The sequence below is a fragment of the Xenopus tropicalis genome, chromosome 8 (assembly GCF_000004195.4).
Source record: "Xenopus tropicalis strain Nigerian chromosome 8, UCB_Xtro_10.0, whole genome shotgun sequence".
Taxonomy (NCBI): Eukaryota; Metazoa; Chordata; class Amphibia; order Anura; family Pipidae; genus Xenopus; species Xenopus tropicalis.
Genome location: NC_030684.2, coordinates 1,031,452 through 1,051,408, shown reverse-complemented (window position 1 = coordinate 1,051,408; position 19,957 = coordinate 1,031,452). Strand labels below are relative to the sequence as shown.

The 19,957-nt window shown below is 54.7% G+C and overlaps 2 protein-coding genes across 2 annotated transcripts in view; both read right to left on the bottom strand.

Annotated features, from left to right (window-relative positions):
* The window catches only part of LOC100125049 (hypothetical protein), a 97,569-nt gene that overhangs the window by 62,468 nt on the left and 15,144 nt on the right, over positions 1 to 19,957 (bottom strand).
* hdac6 (histone deacetylase 6) lies at positions 1,532 to 14,605 on the bottom strand. Its single transcript, XM_031890992.1, is given in 39 exon segments — positions 1,532 to 1,606; positions 4,973 to 5,100; positions 5,489 to 5,564; positions 5,678 to 5,784; positions 6,594 to 6,781; positions 6,783 to 6,825; positions 6,894 to 6,915; positions 6,918 to 7,070; positions 7,161 to 7,223; positions 7,226 to 7,309; positions 7,413 to 7,471; positions 7,474 to 7,604; positions 7,684 to 7,735; positions 7,738 to 7,754; positions 7,819 to 7,834; positions 7,837 to 7,960; positions 8,205 to 8,293; positions 8,296 to 8,369; positions 8,450 to 8,556; positions 8,558 to 8,582; positions 9,520 to 9,706; positions 9,808 to 9,875; positions 10,013 to 10,119; positions 10,216 to 10,305; positions 10,403 to 10,462; positions 10,583 to 10,648; positions 11,132 to 11,258; positions 11,339 to 11,407; positions 11,492 to 11,596; positions 11,683 to 11,780; positions 11,924 to 12,020; positions 12,095 to 12,135; positions 12,207 to 12,291; positions 12,480 to 12,520; positions 12,522 to 12,554; positions 12,751 to 12,849; positions 12,852 to 12,901; positions 13,007 to 13,077; positions 14,577 to 14,605. Coding segments are annotated over 39 exon segments (3,156 nt in total).

Sequence of the window (19,957 nt, the reverse complement as noted above, 5' to 3'; positions counted from 1 at the left end):
GAAGAATGGTGTGGCTCGGAACATGGTTTGTGGCTCTACCATCTATTGGTGTGTAGAAGGCTGAAGGCTGCCAGAATGGCGTTGAACAAACCCAACTCCCTAGTGAATGGGACCTTGGGTTGTGATTCGAGTGAACTTGGGGGGTTGACCATGTGGCACTGGCTGATGAGATGAACTCCTGAACTGAAAACTCCACCAATACCCCCTGCCCCATACAATTACTCAAATGAAGGCAGCCCCCCATAGAGGCCTAGTGGGCACCATCCCTGTATCCTTAGCTGCCTACTTTGAATAAATATACCCTCTCTGTACCACAGTTCTGCCTTCATTTAGTGTTCCCTCCATGGGGTGCTCCCCCCCCCACCTGAGCAGTTGTGTAACTGCTTATCAGCACAAACCCTAATTAGCCCCCTCCAGCGCCGCCCCCCCCCCAGGCGCGCAGAAGGGGTAGCGCCGCTGCCCACACAGGCAGGGAAAAACACAAACTGCAGGCTCACATTTGGCTAAAAAGGTTTTTATACATTAAATAAAATATTTAAAAGGGAAAATTTTGTGAGTGTATGGCCCCAGGCCCCCCAACTCCCTCTCAGCAAGCCTCTACATCGATTGCAATTTCTCCAAACTGTGAGCTGTAGTCAGCAGATTTGGCCGGGAACAAAGGCCTCGGGGGTAAGAGAAGAGAGAAGCAAAGAGGCAATTAGCAGCAGAGACCCCGGCACCCGCTCCAGGTCCCCCCCACAATACCCCTCTGTACCTGGTGAAATTGGACGTAGGACTTCAGCAGCCGTAGCACCACACAGAACAGGTCGGAAGAAGCTGAGAACAAGGGTGATGCCCAGAGGCAAGTCCATGGCACAAGCATGTGTTGGAGACATACCTGCCGCACAGCACCTAGCATGTGGGGAGAGAGTTAGCGGCACCAGCACACCTTACCCTTTACTTGGTAGGGGGCGGGCCTCTGATGATGATAGCAGCATTGCCTACATGCCCATTATAAGGTAACAGGGTGGACTGAGGGAAGGCACATTTCCATGCAGCACCCACAGCCTGACCAGCAGCAGGAATAACTGTGTTGGCCCAACTTGGACCCGTACAGACGCGGGGCTGATTAAGGGGCAGCTTGGCGCCAAGGTGGTGTGGCATTAGGGCAATAGTGGAAGGGGTCGAAATGGCAGAAACAGATGGGAAGTTGCCACAGAAAGCTGCACCCCCCCAATGGGCAGTGTTCCTACCTCTGGTAACAATCAGACAGACCCAGTTTCTCCACTCACCTGGCACACTGGGCACACAGCTGCCTCACATCCAGACCCGCCGGGGGCAACAGCACGTCACAGGCCCAAGTGGGGGCACCAAGGCAGCGGGGTGACTGCTAAATCCCTCACCCTGGGAAGAAAGGCCAATGTATTAGGGAAGGAGGGCGCTGCCACATTAGATGCCAAGCACCCGTAACCCACAAGGCACACACATACAGGGCTATGACCTGCGCAAAACTCACGGGACTCGTTCGCCATCGTACTCCATTGAGAGTCTCTCAAACCGATGTGGGGTTTCCAGGCCTCCGAGCCTCCCGCAGCCCGCCCAGCACTCCTGCTTTGTGGGGCGTCACCTTAGAGAGGGGAGGAGGTGTTACGTGAGCCCGCGAGCACCTCCTACCCCCTAATTAGTGTGCCTGTTTGTGCCCCCTCCTTACCCCCTAAATTAGTGTGGCCTTGTATGGTGCCCTCCTACCCCCTAATAATGTTGCCTGTATGTGCCCCTCCTCCCTAGTGGCCTGTACGTGCCCCTCCTACCCTCTAATTGTGTGCCTGTATGTGCCCCTCCTACCCCCTTAATTAGTTCTGTGCCTGTATGTTGCCCCTCCTTTACCCCCTAATTAGTGTGCCTGTATGTGCCCCTTCCTACCCCCAATTTGGACCTGTATGTGCCCCCCTAACCCCTCTAGTGTGCCTGTACGTGCCTCCTTACCCTCTAATTAGTGTGTGCCTGTATGTGCCCCTCCTACCCCCTAATTAGTGTGCCTGTATGTGGCCCTCCTACCCCCTAATTTAGTGTGCCTGTATGTGTGCCCCTCCTTACCCCTAGTGTGCCTGTATGTGCCCCTTCCTAGCCCCCCCCTAATTAGTGTGCCTGTATGTGCCCCTCCACCCCCTATTAGGTGTGCTTGTATGTGCCCCTCCTACCCCCCTAATTAGTGTTGCTGTATGTGCCCCTCCTACCCTCTAATTAGTGTTGCCTGTAATGTGCCCCTCCTACCCTCTAATAGTGTGCCTGGTATGCTGCCCTCCTTACCCCCCTAATAGTTGTGGCCTGTATGTGCCCTCCTACCCCTAATTAGTTGTTGCCTGTATGTACCCCTCCTACCCCCTAATTAGTGTGCCTGTATGTGCCCCTCCTACCCCCTATTATGTGTGCCTGTATTGCCCCTCGCCTACCCTTCTAATTAGTGTGGCCTGTATGTAGCCCCTCCCTACCCCCTAATTTAGTTTGCCTGTATGTGGCCCTCCTACACCCCTAATTAGCTGTGCCTGTATGTGCCCCTCCTACCCTAATTAGTGTGGCCTGTTAAATGTTGCTCCCTCCTACCCCCTAGTGTTGCCTGTATGTGCCCCTTCCTCACCCTAATTTAGTGTGCCTGTATGTGCCCTACCACGCTAAATTAGCGTGCTGTAATGTGCCCTTTCCTACCCCTAATTAGTGTGGCCTGTATGTGCCCCTGCTCCCCCTAATTAGGTGGTGCCTGTATGTGCCCCTTCCTACCCTATTAGTGTGCCTGTATGTGCCCTCCTCCCCTAATTAGTTGTGCTGTATGTGGCCCCTCCTACCCCTAATGATAGCTGTGCTCTGTATGTGCCTCTCCTACCCCCAATTAGCTGCCTGTATGTGCCCTCCTACCCCCTTTAGTGTCCTGTATGGTGCCTTCCTAGCCCCTAATTAGCGTGCCTGTATGTATGCCCTAATCCTACCCCCTAAATTAAGCTAGAGAATGTGCCTGTAATGTGCCCCTCCTACCACTAATTAGTGTGCCTGTATGTTGCCCTTCCTACCCCCTAATTAAGTGTGCCTGTATGTGCCTCTCCTACCCCCTTATATATGCGTGCCTGGTAATGTGCCCCTCCTAACCCTATTAGTGGTGCCTGTTGTGCCCCCTCCTACCCCCTAATAGCGATGCCTGTATGTGCCGCCCCCACCCCCTAAATTAGTGTGCCTGTAAGTGATGCCCCTCTACCCCCTAGTGTGCCTGTATTGTGCCCCTCCTACCCCGCTAGTGTGCCTGTATGTACCGCCTTCCTACCCCCTAATTAAGTGTGCCTTTATGTGCCCCTCCTACCACCCTAATTTAGAGCTGTGCCTGTATGTGCCCCTCCTCCCCCTAATTAGTGTGCCTGTAAATGTGCCCCTCCTACCCCCTAATTTTAGCGTGCCTGGTATGTGCCCCCTCCTACCTAATTAGTGTGCCTTGTATGGTGCCCCTCCTACCCCCTATTAGCGTGCCTGTATGTGCACCCCCAACCCCCTAAATTAGTGTGCCTTGTATGTTTGCGCCCTCCTAGCCCCTAAATTGTGTGCCTGTATGTGCCCACTGCTACCCCTTAATTAGTGTGCTGTAATGTGCCCTCCCTACCCCCTAATTAGTGTGCCTTGTATGTGCCCCTCCTACCCCTAATTAGTGTGCCTGTATGTGCCCCTCCTACCCAACTAATTATCATGTGCACATGTATGTGCCCCTCCTACCCCCTAATAGCGTGCCTGTAATGTGCCGCCCTCCTTACCCTAATTAGTTGTGCCTGTATGTGCCCCTCGCTACCCCCTAATTAGCGTGCATGTATGTGCACCCCCAACCTCCTAATTGTGTTGCCTGTATGTGCCCCTCCTACCCCCTAAATTAGTGTGCCTGTATGTGCCTCTCCTACCCCCTAATTAGTGGTGCCTGTATGTGCCCCTCCTACGCCCTAATTAGTGTTGCCTGTATTGTGCCCCTCCTAACCCCCAAATTTAGTGGCCTGTATGTGCCCCATCCTACCCCACTAATTAGTGTGCCTGTATGTGCCCCTCCTACCCCCTAATTAGTGGTGCCTGTATGTTGCCCCTCCTACCCCCTAATTAGTCGTGGCCTGTATGTGCCCTCCTACCCCCTAAATTAGTGTGGCCTGTTATTGTGCCCTCCCTTACCCCCTAATTAGTGTGCCTGTATGTGCCCCTCCTACCCCAAATTAGTGGGCTGTATTGTTGCCCCTCCTGCCCCAATTATGTCACGCCCGCCCAGGACCCACCCATATGGCCCTTTCAAACAATAGCTATAGTTGCAACTCCTGCAGCCATCCAATAGCTAGCTAGCACTAGTGTGCTACCAAAGAGCCCAGCGGGTAATTACTGCACCTACCAGTTGCCCCGTTATGTGAGTGTGACAAATAGATCTCACCCCCTTTGCTGTATAGATCTGCCCTCCTTTTGCTCCTTCCTCCGAGCGCTCGTCTTGTAGAGATAAATTCTTTCCTTCTGGCTCCGCCCACAGGATCCAGGTTGAGTTTCATTGGCCGGGGCAATGGTGGGATTGCTGCCTGCATGATCACTCAGCTGCAAGTCTTTGAGAATCTGCTCTTAAAGATCTTTCCCCGGGGGTGGAACTGGGGGGCCACGGTGCCTTGCCCTCCTTCCCAGACCCAATTCTCTGCCCGGAGACAGAAATCTAACGGGTCACCCTCAGGCTGTGGGGCAATATCTGCTGACTCTAATTCCCCATAAGCACTCTCTGGCTGCCTGTGCTGGGAGGAGATTTGGGGGTCCCATGGGCAGACCCTTCCTGGCTACATTCCAGCTGGCTGTTTGCCCCCAAACTTGGAGCTGTAGGACGGCAGATTTGCCGGGAACAAGGCCTAGGGCGGGGGGGGGGGGTAGAAAGAGAGAGAGTAAAGGGCAATTGCAGCAGAGAACACAGGTACCAGCTCCAGACCCCCACAATACCCCTCTGTACCTGGTGATGGACGTAGGACTCACAGCCGTAGCACCACACAGACAGATCGGAGAACTGAGAAACAAGGTGATGCCAGAGGCAAGTCCATGGCACAGCATGTGTTGGGGAGACATACCTGCCCACAGCACCTAGCATGGGGGGGAGAGGAGTTAGCGGCACAGGCACACTTATCCTTACTGGTAGGGGGCGGGCTCAAATGAGTACGAGCAGCATTGCCTACATGCCCATATAAGGTACAGGGTGACTGAGGGAGCACATTTATGCAGCACCACAAGCCTGACCAGCACAGGAATAACTTGTGTGCCCAACTGGACCCGTAACAGTACCGCGGGCGATAAGGCAGCTTGGCCCAAGGGGTGTGCATTAGGGCAATAGTGGAGGGGCTGAATGGCAGAAACAAGATGGAGTTGCACAGAAAGCTGCAGCCCCCCCAATGGGGCAGTGTCTCCTACCTGGTAAAAGTCAGACAGACCCAGTTCTCGCAGCTCACTGGCAACTGGCACACAGCTGCCTCACATCCAGACCCGCCGGGGGCACAGCACTCACAGAGCCAAGTGGGGGCACCAGGCAGCGGGGTGATGCAATCCTCACCCTGGGAAGAAAGGGCACAATGTATTATGGGAAGGGGGCGCTGCCAACATAGAATGCCAGCACCCCAGTACCCACAGGCACAACACATACAGGGCATGACTGCGCCAAACTCACGGACTCGTTCGCCATCGACTCCATGAGAGTCTCAAACCCGATTGTGGGGGTTTCAGCCTCCGAGCCTCCGCAGCCTCGCCCAGCAGCTCCTGCTTTGTGGGGGTCACCTATAGGGGGAGTGTGTTACATGAGCCCCGAGCCCCTCCTGACCCCCTTAGTGTGCCTGTATGTGCCCTCCTACCCCCTAATTAGTGTGCCTGTTATGTGCCCCTCCTACCCCTCTATTAGTGTGCCTGTATTTGCCCTCCTCCCCTAATTAGTGTGCCTGTATGTGCTCCTCCCCTACCCTCTAATTAGTGTGCGTGTTGTGCCCTCCTACGCCCCTAATTGTGTGCCTGTATGTCCCCCCTACCCCCTAATAAGTGTGCCTTATGTGCCCCTTCTCCCCCTAATTAGTGTGCCTGTTATGTGTCTCCTACCCTCTAATTAGTGTGCCTGTATGTGCCCCTCCTACCCCCATTATGGTCACTCCTGCACAGGGCCTCACCCATACAGCCCTTTAATTGTTGCTATGGTGCAACTCCTAGGAACCTTCCAATAGCTAGCTAGGACAGTGCACCAAGGGCCAGCGGGTAAGTACTGCACTTACACACCCAGTGCCACCTGTTATGTGAAAGTGACGAATAAAATTCACCCCCTTCTCTCCGGTCGCTCCCTTCTCTGGGGCATAATCAGCTCTACTCTCTGCACCCATAGCATCTGTCTGGGTGCCTGTGCTGGTAGGGGATTTGGGGTCCCATGTTGCCACCCATGAGCATAATGCCAGGGCTCTCTGTAGTTGCGTGGGCTCAGGCCTTCCTGTTAGATACCAGCTGACTGCTTGTGCCTTTGGGTGATGTCAACTTTTGGGGTGACACCTCTTCTGTCGGCATACGTGTTGGGGTGCAGCCACACGGGTCTGTAATGGGCCGGCTACCTCCTCTGGGGAGAAATCTGCTCTCTGGCACCAATGGGCGAGGTGTCTCTGCCACGGAAGTCTGGGCGCTGTGGCGATGCAGGGAATGGCGGTCTCTTCTGAGGGGATCCTGTTGGGAGGTAAGCCCCTTGTGGGAGATCATGGCGGAAGGTCCAGCCTCCGTAGCAAATCTTCCTTTCTGGGGGTTCCATCACTGGGGAGTGCTGGAGATTGTGTGCCCCCTGGGGGGCCACTGAAGGAAAGACAAAATATTAGTGGCCGAAGTGGCAGCGGATGCTCCGGCCGCAGGACACAACTTACCGTTTAGCCGAAGGCTGCGCCCAGTACTTGCCGATGAGCCTGACGGACTTTGCGAACGGAGTTGAAAGCAGACGGTTTTGGGGGTCGCAGGTCAGACAGAGTGGGAGGGGGGTCCCCAGAAGGGAGTGAGTGCACATAACCATGGGACTCGGAGATGGGATGTTGATTGTACCCACCCTGCAGGGTAAGGAACAAGCCGTGGTTGAATAGAACTGTCCCCCAACCATCATAAACCCAGATTACTCTCCTGTTCGTCTTATGACCTACCTCTAGCACCAGAATCACTCTGCCCCCTGCCAGGCCCATCAATAGGTGCGTCAATTAGGCATTCAACCTTCAGGGCTTCACTTGCAAGCCCCCAGAGGGTCTCCAGCGGGCCCATCAAACCCAGCGATACAGAACCAGCTGCGGGTTAACTGGCAAAGCACAAGAATTCTAGGTCAGGGCCATTAACAGAGGGCATGGCATGGCGGGTATGAAGGGCATCAATCCACTCTCTCTGCCCTAACTGCCCATTACCTCATAGGCAATGGGCATCACCACTCTGTGAAACGCCATTAATATTTCCGGGTCGCCATCTTGCTGCCATTCCAAGGGATGTTCCACATTGAACCCGCCCCCTTCCCAATTGCAAACCTTGTCATGTGATGCTCTTCTGAATTAGGGAAGAACAGGCCCTCATCATACCGGTGGAGGGACACGTAGAGCACACTGCATGGAGACACCTTAAGGTCAGGACACTAGGGGCAACGGCTTGCAGGAAGGCAAATCTAACTGCCCTCACTCAAACCAACCTGGCATCCTCTGGAAGATATGCTGTGTGCCGTTGCCATGGTGCACACCCAATCCAAAATCATTACTCTGTGGGGAAAAATGGGTTAGGAGACAGTACTGATGGGAAGCGCCCATGGGGGGGTATTCCTACCTGAGTGGATCCTCGACCGGCTCCGCAGCCTCTGTGCATAGCGGGCCGGCTGTGCCACTGTGTTAAAGAAACAGAAACCACAGGCTTCAGCGGGTTTCTGCATGTGTGACCCGGGGCGAACAATGCAAACTCCATTTTGTGCCTGGATAGGGAGAGACAATTGGTCGGTGAGGACTCCGCCTAAATTCCAGTGTTTCATTAATGTAAGTAGTGAGAAATGCGCTGAGAAATAGGCGGAGCCAAAGGTGCAAATAGTACCCCAACCCTTGTTCCCCCTTATACCTGAACTAGGGACAAATAAACCCTCCCTCATACCAACAAGCCCAACAGAAACCGAGTGCTGGGGAGACTGGACCAGCTGCTGTTGGCCTCCCAGCCAGGCTCACCTTTCCTGTAACCACGGCCTCCACAACACTAAAGGTGGAGCCAGCTGCCAGCCGGGCACTGTGATAGGATCTGGAATTGATATAAATGGATTGTACTCGTCCCCAGTCGGTGCAGGTCTCGGGGTTCATGTGGCAGATGCCTCAATCTTCTGGATGTAGGAAAGGCTGGGGCAAGGGGAAAGGGCAACACAGAGATAGATCAATGATTTCTATATACAATATTCTTTTACCAGAGTCCAGGGTACCCACCTGTGCACATCTGTAGTCCTTCTGAGTGGCCAAGCGCCGACGGGATGCGACTGCAACGATCCAACAGCCCCAGGTCCTTGTGCCGCTTAAATATCTGGTTTATTCCTCTGCGGAGACTCTGGGTGACAACTGAGGGGGGAAGACAGGAGTCTCAGCACTATATCCTTACTCTGTGTATAATCACCGACTGAGCCCCAGCACTATATCCTTACTCTGTGTCTAATCACCGACTGAGCCCCAGGACTATATCCTTACTCTGTGTCTAATCACCGACTGAGCCCAGGACTATATCCTTACTCTGTGTCTAATCACCGACTGAGCCCCAGGACTATATCCTTACTCTGTGTCTAATCACCGACTGAGCCCAGGACTATATCCTTACTTTGTGTCTAATCACTGACTTGAGCCCCAGCACTATATCCTTACTCTGTGTCCAATCACCGACTGAGCCCCAGGACTATATCCTTACTCTGTGTCTAATCACCGACTGAGCCCCAGGACTATATCCTTACTTTGTGTCTAATCACTGACTGAGCCCCCAGCACTATATCCTTACTCTGTGTCCAATCACCAACTGAGCCCAAACACTATAGCCTTTACTCTTCGTCCAATCACTGACTAGCCCCAGCACATATTCTTACTCTGTCTAATCACCGACTGAGCCCCAGCACTATATCCTTACTCTGTATCCAATCACCGACTGAGCCCCAGTACTATATCCTTACTCTGCCCAATCACCAACTGAGCCCCAGCACTATATCCTTACTCTGTGTCCAATCACTGACTGAGCCCCAGTACTACATCCTTAATCTCCATCCAATCACCGACTGAGCCCCAGTACTATATCCTTACTCTGTGTCCAATCACTGACTGAGCCCCAGTACTACATCCTTAATCTCCATCCAATCACCGACTGAGCCCCAGTACTATATCCTTACTCTGTGTCCAATCACAGACCGAGCGCCAGCAATGTTAACTCCCCCTAAGCAAAATAGCCAATGATCTGCACAGACATGCCCCATCACTCCCAGCAGAAATGCCTGTATGTGCCCCCCCATACGCTCACCTGTCCCACATATTGTGATGCTCCATCATTTGCTCATCATACACCAGAGCAGTTCGCTGCGCTGGCACCTCCCTCATCACTTCCATCATTGACTGTTCTAGAACTTTTTCCAGAGGCGGCTCATCTGCCCCGTCAGGGGGTTGTTCTTCAGCACTCTGGGGCTCATCAATGGCCTCTCCTTCACTCTCTGAGATGAGAAGCAACAACCATTAAGATGCCCATACTCATCCATTTAGGCCATGCCAAAGTCAATACCCGGTGCCCAGTGTGCCCACCTCTGCCACTTACCGTAATCCTGCAGCACCTTCCATAACCTGCAATGAGCACTTAGCGTGTCTGATATGGAATCCAGTGCGCTGCAAATGGCAAAGAGAAAGTCCCTGAGACACAGACACGCCAGGCATGGCCGAGGAACAACAGAATGGCATAGAGACTGGCACCATTAAGAAATGACATGCTAGCTCTGGCAGCCGTGACACAGTTAAGCGCTGACCTTTGACAGGGAGCAGAGGGCAGGGGCAGCTTTGGGCATGGGTCACCCAGTAAGGCTTTTAGACACGCACAAACTCCTTCTGCCAACGAGCGCTGGTTGTACCCACCCTGTGGGGGAGGAATAAAGAAGAAACCATGACATCATGCCCTGCCAATCCATAAACCACGGGGCAATGACGGCACATAGGCCCAATGCCAGCTCACCTCTAGGGAAAGTATGAGCCTGCCCTGTGCCAGCGACATCAGCAAATGGGTGAGGTGAGAGAAACACCCTGGGGTGGCCGACATCTCTCCCTGGGGGTACAAGAGACACCAAACACAGAGGGCATTAATCAGTAACTGCACCCTGTACTCAAGTTCTGAGTGAGTGAGCTGCTGAGTGAGCACTCACCTTAGGGTCTCCGACCACAGAATCAAATCCTGCCGCTACCAAGACGAGGTGAGGCTGGAACTGCAGAAGAGAAACAAAGCCGAGAGTGTTGAGTCTGGGGGGGGTGGCTGAGGGAACCGTACAAGACGGGTATGGTTGGGGTACAGCACAAAGCAAATGGCGGTGGGCGCCAGTACTTACCTCGTAGGCGATAGGGAGGAGGATGTTAAGGAACACGTGGATATAATCAGCGTCGCTCATTCTGGTCTGCGTACAGGAGACAGGAAAAAGGGGGACACTTATGTCACTGGCCTAGTGTGGGGGGCCACCCCAGCACCAACTAGTACCAGCACAGCAAGGGTCCTGGAGCTACACCGTGATTGCACAGAGCCACTCAACTCTGAGCCCTATTCCCCACCTTCTACCCTCGTGCCCAATGTTACCCTGATGCCAAGCTGCCCCAGGGAACAGGGATGCTTCTTACAGTCTCTTCCCCCTCAGACAAAGCCGCCCAAATGGAGAGACCACCCCAAATGGAGAGACCACCTCAAATGGAGAGACCACCTCAAATGGAGAGACCACCTCAAATGGAGAGGACCACCCAATGGGACCACGACCAATGGAGAGACCACGACCAAAATGGAGAGACCACGACCAAATGAGAGACCACCCCGTGCAGCCCACAGCTCAGCACCATAGGCACAGAGATAGAAGGGTGGAGGTAGGGTGGCAGTCGGACACTGTGCCCACCTTGTTCCAGGCCACATTCACATTGAATCTCTCTCCCCGCTCCTTGCCCACAGCAGAACTGGCCGATTCTCTCAGATGGGGCCAAAACCCCCCGTTCTCGTAGCGATGGACAGAGAAATACAGGACACTGCGGAGAGAAAGCAGAGAGGGGGTAGCACACACATGTGCCCGGGGGCAACTGGTTATGAATAGGTCCCTATTACCCACCTGGGATCATTCTCAAACAGGAACTGTGTGCCCTGCCCATGATGCACGTCCCAGTCTACAATTAGGACCCTGAGGAGGCAAAACAAGCTGAGTAATTGCTGCCCATACCCTATAATTACCCCTCCCGACCCCGCGGCGTATCTGCACACTCACCGCTTGGCACCATATGTCCGTTGGGCATACCGGGCAGCAATAGCAAGCTGGTTAAACATGCAGTAACCGTTCATCTGGTCAACGTGGGCATGATGTCCAGGGGGCCTGGGGGCATCAGGGGCAAGATTAGAAAAGGCCACGTACAAAAGCAACCTAGGCCCCACCCCCTCCAAACAGATCCAGCTTATTACCTGACAACAGCCAATCCATTGCGGATCTCCCTACGCAGAACTTTATCCACCAGCTGCAGCACAGAGCCCACTGCTAAGGAGGCGCAGGTGAAGGACGTCTGGTTGGCAGGGAAGAAGGCGGGAAATGGTTAAAAACAGGGGGGGGGGAGAGACATGGCACAGATTGTCATAGAAGATAGGGTAATTGGATGGGCAAGGGGTAACAGGGCCATGAATGGGCAGAATGTGGGGGCAGACTTACCGGGTGCAAGTACACAGAATCATAGCGGTCGGACAGAGCTTGCAGCTCCTCCACGTTCATGTTCTGAGTGGATCCCATCAGGGCCACATACTGGGGGCTGAAGAACAGCAACACACGTTAGACTGGCATTGCGCCCGGTACCCGCGGGCCTACGGCAGGACATTGCTTTACCTGTGAATGAGCGAGATTTCCTCCTCTGATGCTTCTCGTGCCTGCAAGAGACAGAACAACCCTGTCTGACCCTGCTGCTGGGACTAAACCCCGCCCACCCTCTGGGACTTACCTGCACTGCCACACAGCGCTCTGCCAGGCCGTATTCAGCCATCTTGTCTCTCACTGCCCAGATCCGGGCAGGGCATTCAGGGAAGCTGCAGGAACACAGAATCCGAGGAGTTATACCCCCAAGTACAACCCCAGGGGGAATAAGAACCCGCTGTGCCCCCTTATCAGTACATATTCCTTTACTCTTACCCAGAGGTGCCCCCCAACTCATCACCTAAAGAAAAAGGCCACCCTGCTGCATTACTGTGCATTATGGGTAAAATTACTGACTCACTTCTCATCCCATTAACAGCAGGTTTGTGCCATCTGCTCATCAATAAACCAGTCCCGTTCCCTGCACGGCTTGCCTCTGCCACCAAATTCTGCAAAAAGAAATATGGGGAAAGGGGGGTAACCATGCAAACACATGGGGGAATTGTACAGGGGTGGGACCTTATTTCCGCAAGTATTATGAGTGTTCCCAACGTTGATAGCACTGTGGGGGACCGTGAATTTTCTAGTGACAAACACCCAATAGTTGGGTAGAAAGGTTGGGGGTTACTTACTGCTTTATAGGGTTCTCCACCAGTCCCTCTAGTGGTCACACAGCTCCTTCTCGGGCGGGTGCGTCTCATCCTGTGGGCCCCTCTTTTCTTTAACTTCCTGTTAGGGACTGGGAGCCTTGGGGGGATGCACCTTTTCTTCTTGGGGCTTTCCCTGAAACAGACACATAGAGTTCAATAGGGAATTGGGCCCTAGGCCCCCGACAGGTTTCCCTGCATATCCGGATATCAATTACCAATGTTGGACGCCGGTAGTCACGGGAGAGCGGGAGGCTTCCTCTCATGCCCCTCGGGGTGCCACTGGTTTGGGCTCCTGCGGAGGAGGCCATGCTAGGAGGGAAGTGAAGGGTTAATATAAGGATACGGTCTATTGGCATTGAATTAATGGAAAGGCAACCCCAATTGGCCCTCAGGCCCCGGGGCAAATATACTTCCAACCCTTCCTGTAAAAGAAAGTTCTACCCCTAACCCCAGCACGGAGGCAAGTGGAGGATGCACCCCCTGACTGGCCCTCGGTGGTAAACAGGCAGATAGAAGGTTTCTAACCCCCCTGTTATAAAGGTAAGGATCTAACCCCCCATGGGAAGGCAAGTGGAGATGCACCCCTACTGGCCCTCGGGGCCTCGGGGTAACACAGGCAGATAAAGTTCCCTAACCCCCCTGTATAAGGTAAGGATCTAACCCCCAGCATGGGAGGCAAGTGGAAGATTACACCCCCCTTGACTGGCGCCCTACGGGCCCCGGGTCGGGTAACACAGGCAGATAGAAGGTCCTAACCCCCCTGTATAAGGTAAGGATCTAACCCCCAGCATGGGAGGCAAGTGGAGATGCACCCCCTGACTGGCCCTCGGGGGTAACACAGGCAGATAGAAGGTTCCTAAACCCCCTGTATAAGGTAAGATCTAACCCCCAGCCACGGGAGGCAAAGTGGAGATGCACCCCCTGACTTGGCCCTCGGGCCCCGGGCGGTAAAAACACAGGCAGATAGAAGGTTCCTTAACCCCCTGTATAAGGTAAGGATCTAACCCCAGCATGGGAAGGCAAGTGGAGATGCAACCCCTGACTGCCCTTCGGGCCCCGGGGTAACAAGGCAGAAGAAGGTTCCTAAACCCCCCTGTATAAGCTATGATCTAACCCCCAGCATGAAGGAGGCAAGTGGAGATGCACCCCCTGACTGGCCCTCGGGGTAACACAGGCAGAATAGAAAGGTTTCCTAACCCCCTGTATAAGGAAGGATTCAACCCCAGCATGGGAGGCAAAGGGAGATGCACCCCCTGACTGCGCCCCGGCCCGGGGTAACACAGCGAGATAGGAAGGTTTCCTAACCCCCCTGTTATTAAGGTAAGGATTCTAACCCCCAGGCATGGGAGGCTACAGTTTGTAGGAATACATTTCCAAAAACCAGCCCCTGCCCAGTATGCTTTCTGTACTTGCCAAGCCTAATGTTGTAACACCCCACACATTCCATGGCTTTAGGGAGAGGTGCCTGTCCAACACAGAGCTTTCAATCTAAACAGCAGCTGTGAGGAAGCCCCGCCTCCCTATATCTCTAAGCTTTTCTCTGTGTTGTAACGGTAAGGCTCTATGGAACCCACTAACAGCTACTGCTCTTACTAACACTCCGGGAGAGAGTGACGTTTATGGGTACCCCAGCCCCATGCCCCACTCCTTTCTCTCACAGATACAGCCGGAGCTGGAGGTTTACACACCCCGAGGCATTCTGGGGACTTCTCCCGTACTTACCCGCCACTTGAGCTTCCGCTGGCCGTTACCTCACACAGCACTTCCGGCCACGTGATGCTCCTTGGCCCGCCCACACTCGCACTTACCAGGACTGAGCACAAATCCTCTCCGCCATTTTGTCCTGCCCGCCCTGCTCAGGAGGCAGCCAATGAGAGTGCAGGGAATGTGGCACTGTTGTGTGTGAGGGGGAGTTTAGTGTATGTACCCGGGTACTGCCCCACTGTGTGTGTGAGGGGAGTTAGTTGTAGGTACCCCGGGTTACTTGCCCCACTGTGTGTGTGAGGGGAGTTAGTGTAGGTACCCTGGTACTGCCCCACTGTGTGTGTGAGGGAGTAGTGTATGTACCCCGGGTATACTGCCCCCACTGTGTGTGTGTGAGGGGAGTTAGTGTATGTACCCCGGGGGTACTGCCCCACTGTGTGTGTGAGGGAGTTAAGTGTATGTTACCCGGGTTACTGCCCCACTGTGTGTGCTGAGGGGAGTTAGTGATGTACCCCCGGGTTTACTGCCCCCACTGTGTGTGTGAGGGAGGTTAGTGTATGTACCCGGGGTACTGCCCCACTGTGTGTGTTGAGGGGAGTTAGTGTATTACCCCGGGTACTGCCCCACGTGTGTGTGAGGGGAGTTAGTTGTATGTACCCCGGGTACTGCCCCACTGTGTTGTTACGGATGCAAGGGAGTTAGTGTAGGTTACCCGGGTACTGCCCCACTGTGTGTGTGTTGAGGGAGTTTAGTGTAGTACCCCGGGTTACTGCCCCACTGTGTGTGTGTGAGCGGGAAGTTAGTGTAGGTACCCCGGGTACTGCCCCACTGTGTGTGTTTGGGAGGGAGTTAGTGTATGTTTACCCCGGGTACTTGCCCCACTGTGTGTGCTGTTGAGGGGAGTAGTGTACGGTACCCCGGGTACGGCCCCACTGTGTGTGAGTTGAGCGGAGTTAGTGTATGTACCCGGGTACTGCCCCACTGTGTGTGTTGAGGGGAGTTAGTGTATGGCTACCCCGCGGTACTTGCCCCACTGTGTGTGTGAGGGGAGTTAGTGTAGGTACCCGGGGCGTTACTGCCCCACTGTGCCTGTTGTGTGAGGGAGTTAGTGTAGGTAACCCCGGGGTACGGCCCCACTTGTGGTGATGTGTGAGGGAGGTTGTGTATGTTTACCCCGTGGTACTGCCCCCACTGTGTGTTGTTGATGGGAGTTAGTGTAGGTACCCCGGGTACTGCCCCCACTTGTGTGTGTGAGGGGAGTTTAGTGGTAGGTTACCCCGGGTACTGCCCACTGTGTGTGTGAGGGGAGTTGTGTAGGTACCCCGGGTACTGCCCCACTGTGTGTGTGAGGGAGTTTAGATGTAGGTACCCCGTTGTAACTGCCCCAGCGTGTGTGCTGTGAGGGGGAGTTAGTGTAGGCTACCCCGGGTTACTGCCCCACTGTGTGTGTGTGAGGGAGTTAGTGTACGTACCTCCGGTTACTGCCCCACTGTAGTGTGTGGGAGGGGAGTTAGTGTATGTACCCCGCCGGACTTCCCCACTCGTGTGGTTGTGAGGGGAGTTAGTGTATTGTACCCCGGGTACTGCCCACTGTGTGTGTGGGAGGGGAGTAGTGTATGTACCCCGGGTACTGCCCCACTGTGTGTGGAGGGAGTTAGTGTAAATGTACCCCGGGTTACTGCCCCACTGTGTGTGTGTGAGCTGGGACGTTAGTGTATGGTACCCCGGGTACTTGCCCCACTGTGTGTTGTGAGAGGGAGTTAGTGTAGGTACCCCGGGTTTACTGCCCACTGTGTGTGTGCAGGGGAGTTAGTGTAGGTACCCGGGTTACTGCCCCACTGTGTCGTGTGTTGAGGGGAGTTAGGTATGTAACCCCGGGTACTGCCCCACTGTGCTGTTTGAGAGGTAGTAGGTTGTATGTACCCCGCGGTACTCCCCACTGTGTGTGGTTGAGGGAGTTAGTGTATGTACCCCGGGTACTGCCCCACTGGATGTGAGCTTGTGTGTGAGGGGAGTTAGTGTAAGTACCCGCGGTACTGCCCCACTGTGTTTGTGTGAGTGGGGAGTTAGTTTATGTACCCCGGTACTGCCCCACGTGTGTGTGTGAGGAGTTAGTGTATGTACCCCGGGTACTGCCCCCACTTTGTGTGTGTGAGGGAGTTAGTGTAGTACCCCGGGTACTGCCCCACTGTGTGTGTTGCAGGGGAGTTAGTGTATGTACCCGGGTACTGCCCCACTGTGTGTGTTGAGGGGAGTTAGTATGTTACCCGGGTACTGCCCCCACTGTGTGTGTGAGGGGAGTTAGTGTATGTACCCTGCGTTACTGCCCCCACGTGTTGTGAGGGGAGTTAGTGTAAGTACCCCGGGTACTGCCCCACTGTTGTGTGTGAGCGGGAGTTAGTGTAGGTACCCCGCTGTACTGCACCCACTGTGTGTGTGAGGGGATAGTTAGCTGTTATGTACCCGGGTACTGCCCCACTGTGTTGTGTGTGAGGGGGAGGTTAGTGTATGTACCCGGGATACTGCCCCACTGTGTGTGGTGTGAGGGGAGTTTAGTGTAGTTACCCCGGGTACTGCCCCACTGTGTGTGTGAGGGAGGTTAGTGTATTGTACCCCGGGTACTGCCCCACTGTGTGAAGATGTGTGAGGGGAGTTAGTGTATGTACCCCGGGTACTGCCCCACTGTGTGTGGAGGGGCAGTTTAGTGTACTGTACCCCGGGACTGCCCCACTGTGTGCTGTGTGAGGGGAGTTAGTGTTAGTACCCCGGGTACTTGCCCCACTGTGTGTGTGAGGGGAGCTTAGTGTATGTACCCGGGGTACTTGCCCCAAACTGTGGTGTGTGTGAGGGGAGTTAGTGTAGGCTACCCCGAGGTTACTCCCCACTGTGTGTGTGTGGAGGGGAGTTAGTTGTATGTACCCGGGTACTGCCCCACTGTGTGTGTGAGGGGAGTTTAGTGTATGTACCCCGCGGTTACTTGCCCCACTGTGGTGTTGAAGGGGACGGTTAGTGTTATGTGTACCCCGGGTTACTTGCCCCACGGTGTGTGTGTGAGGCGAGTTAGTGTTATGTGAACCCGGGTACTGCCCCCACTGGTGTGTGAGGGAGTTAGTGTAGGTACCCCCGGTACTGCCCCAACTGTGTTGTGTGGTGCAGGGGGAGTTAGTGTAGGTACCCCGGGGTACTCCCACTGTGTGTGTGAGGGGAGTTAGTGTAGGTACCCCGGGTTTACTGCGCCCCACTGTGTGTGTGTTGAGGGGAGTTAGTGTAGATACCCCGGGTACTGCCCCACTGGGTGTGAGGGGAGTTAGGCGGTATGTACCCCGGTACTGCCCCACGTGTGTGTGAGGGGAGTTAGTGTTATGACCCCGGCGTACTGCCCCACTGTGTGTGTTTGAGGGAGTTAGTGTGATGTACCCCGGGTTACTGCCCCACTGTGTGTGTGAGGGGAGTTAGTGTTATGTACCGGGGTATGCCCCAAACTGTGTGTGGTGAGGGGAAGTTAGTGTAGGTACCCCCGGGTATCGGCCCCACTGTGTGTGAGCTGTGAGGGGAGTTAGTGTATGTACCCCGGGTTACTGCCCCACTGTGTGTGTGAAGGAGTTAGGTTGTATTTGTACCCCGGGTACTGCCCCACTGTGATGTGTGGAGGAGTTACTTAAGTGTATGGTACCCGGTTACTGCCCCACTGTGTGTTGAGGCGGAGTTAGTGTATGTACCCGGTACTGCCCCACTGTGCGCGGTGTGTGATGGGGAGTTAGTGTATGTACCCCGGGTACTGCCCCACTGTGTGCTGAGGGGAGTGTTAGGTGTACCCGGGTACTGCCCCACTGTGTGTGTGCAGGGGAGTTAGTGTATGTACCCCGGGTACTGCCCCACCTATTGTGTGTGAGGGGAGTTAGTGTATGTACCCCGGGTACTGCCCCACTGCTGTGGTGTGAGGGGAGTTAGATGTATGCTACCCGGGTTACTGCCCCACTGTGGGTGTTGAGGGGGAGTTTAGTTGTAGTTACCCCGGGTTACTGCCCACTGTGTGTGTGAGGGGTTAGTGTAGTACCCCGGGTACGCCCCACTTGTGTGTTGTGAGGGGAACTGTTTAGTGTATGTTACCCCGGGTACTGGCCCCACTGTGTGTGTGGAGGGGAGGTTAGTGATGTACCCCGGGTACTGCCCCACTGAATGTTTGGTGTGAAGGGGAAGGTTTAGTGTAGGTACCCCGGGGTTAACTGCCCCACTGTGTGAATTGTTGAGCGGAGTTAGTGTAGGTACCCCGAGTAACTGCCCCACTGTGTTAGCTGTGTGACGCGGAGTTAGTGTTACGGTACCCCGCGGTACTGCCGCCCACTGTGTGTGCTGTGAGCGGGAGTTAGTGTATGTACCCCGGGTACTGCACCCACTGGTGTGGTGGAGAGGGAGTAGTGTAGTACCCGGGGTACTGCCCCACTGTGTGCTGTGTGAGGGGAGTAGTGTATGTACCCGGTGGGGTACTTGCCCCACTGTGTGTGTGAGAGGATGTAGTTAGGTACCCCTGGGACTGCCCCACTGTGTGTGTGAGGGGAGTTAGTGATAGTGTACCCGGGTACTGCCCCACTGTGTTGTGTGAGAGGAGTTATTGTAGGTACCCCGGATACTGCCCCACTGTGGTGTGTGACGGGAGTTAGTGAATGTTACCCCGGGGTACTGCCCCACTGTGCTGTGGAGGAGTATAGTGTAGTACCCCGGGTACTGCCCCCACTGGTGTGTGAGGGAGTTAGTGGTATGTACCCCGCGGTACTGCCCCACCTGTGTGTTGTGAGGAGGGAGTTAGTGTATGTACCCCGGGTACTGCCCCACTGTGTGTGGTGCAGGGGGTTAGTTGTAGTACCCCGGGGTTACTGCTCCCACTGTGTATATGTCGATGAGGGATTAAGTGTAGCGTACCCGGGGGTACTGCCCCACTGTGGTCTGGTGAGAGGGAGTTAGTGTAGGTACCCCGGGTTACTGCCCCACTGCTGTGTGTGGAGGGGAGTTGTGTAGGTACCCCGGGTACTGCCCCACGTGTGTGTGTGAGGGGAGTAGTGATATTACCCCGGTACATTGCCCACCTGTGTGTTGTGGGAGGGAGTTGAGTGTATGTCCCCGGGTACTGCCCCACTGTGTGTGTCGCAGGGGATTAGTGTATGTACCCCGGGTACTGCCCCACTGTGTGTGTGAAGGGAGTTAGTGTAGGTACCCCTGGGTACTGCCCCACTGTTGTGTGTGAGGTGGACGTTAGTGTAGGTGTACCCCAGGGTACTGCCCCACTCGTCTGTGTGTGAGGGAGTTAGTGTAGTGTACCTCCGGGTACTGCCCCACTGATGTGTGCTTGAGGGGAGGTTAGTTAGTACCCCGGCGTACTGCCCCACTGTGAGTGTTGTGAGGGGAGGTTAGTGTATGTACCCCGGCAGCGTTACTGCCCCACTGTGTGTGTGAGGGGATTAGTGTATGTTACCCATCTCTCTCTTTT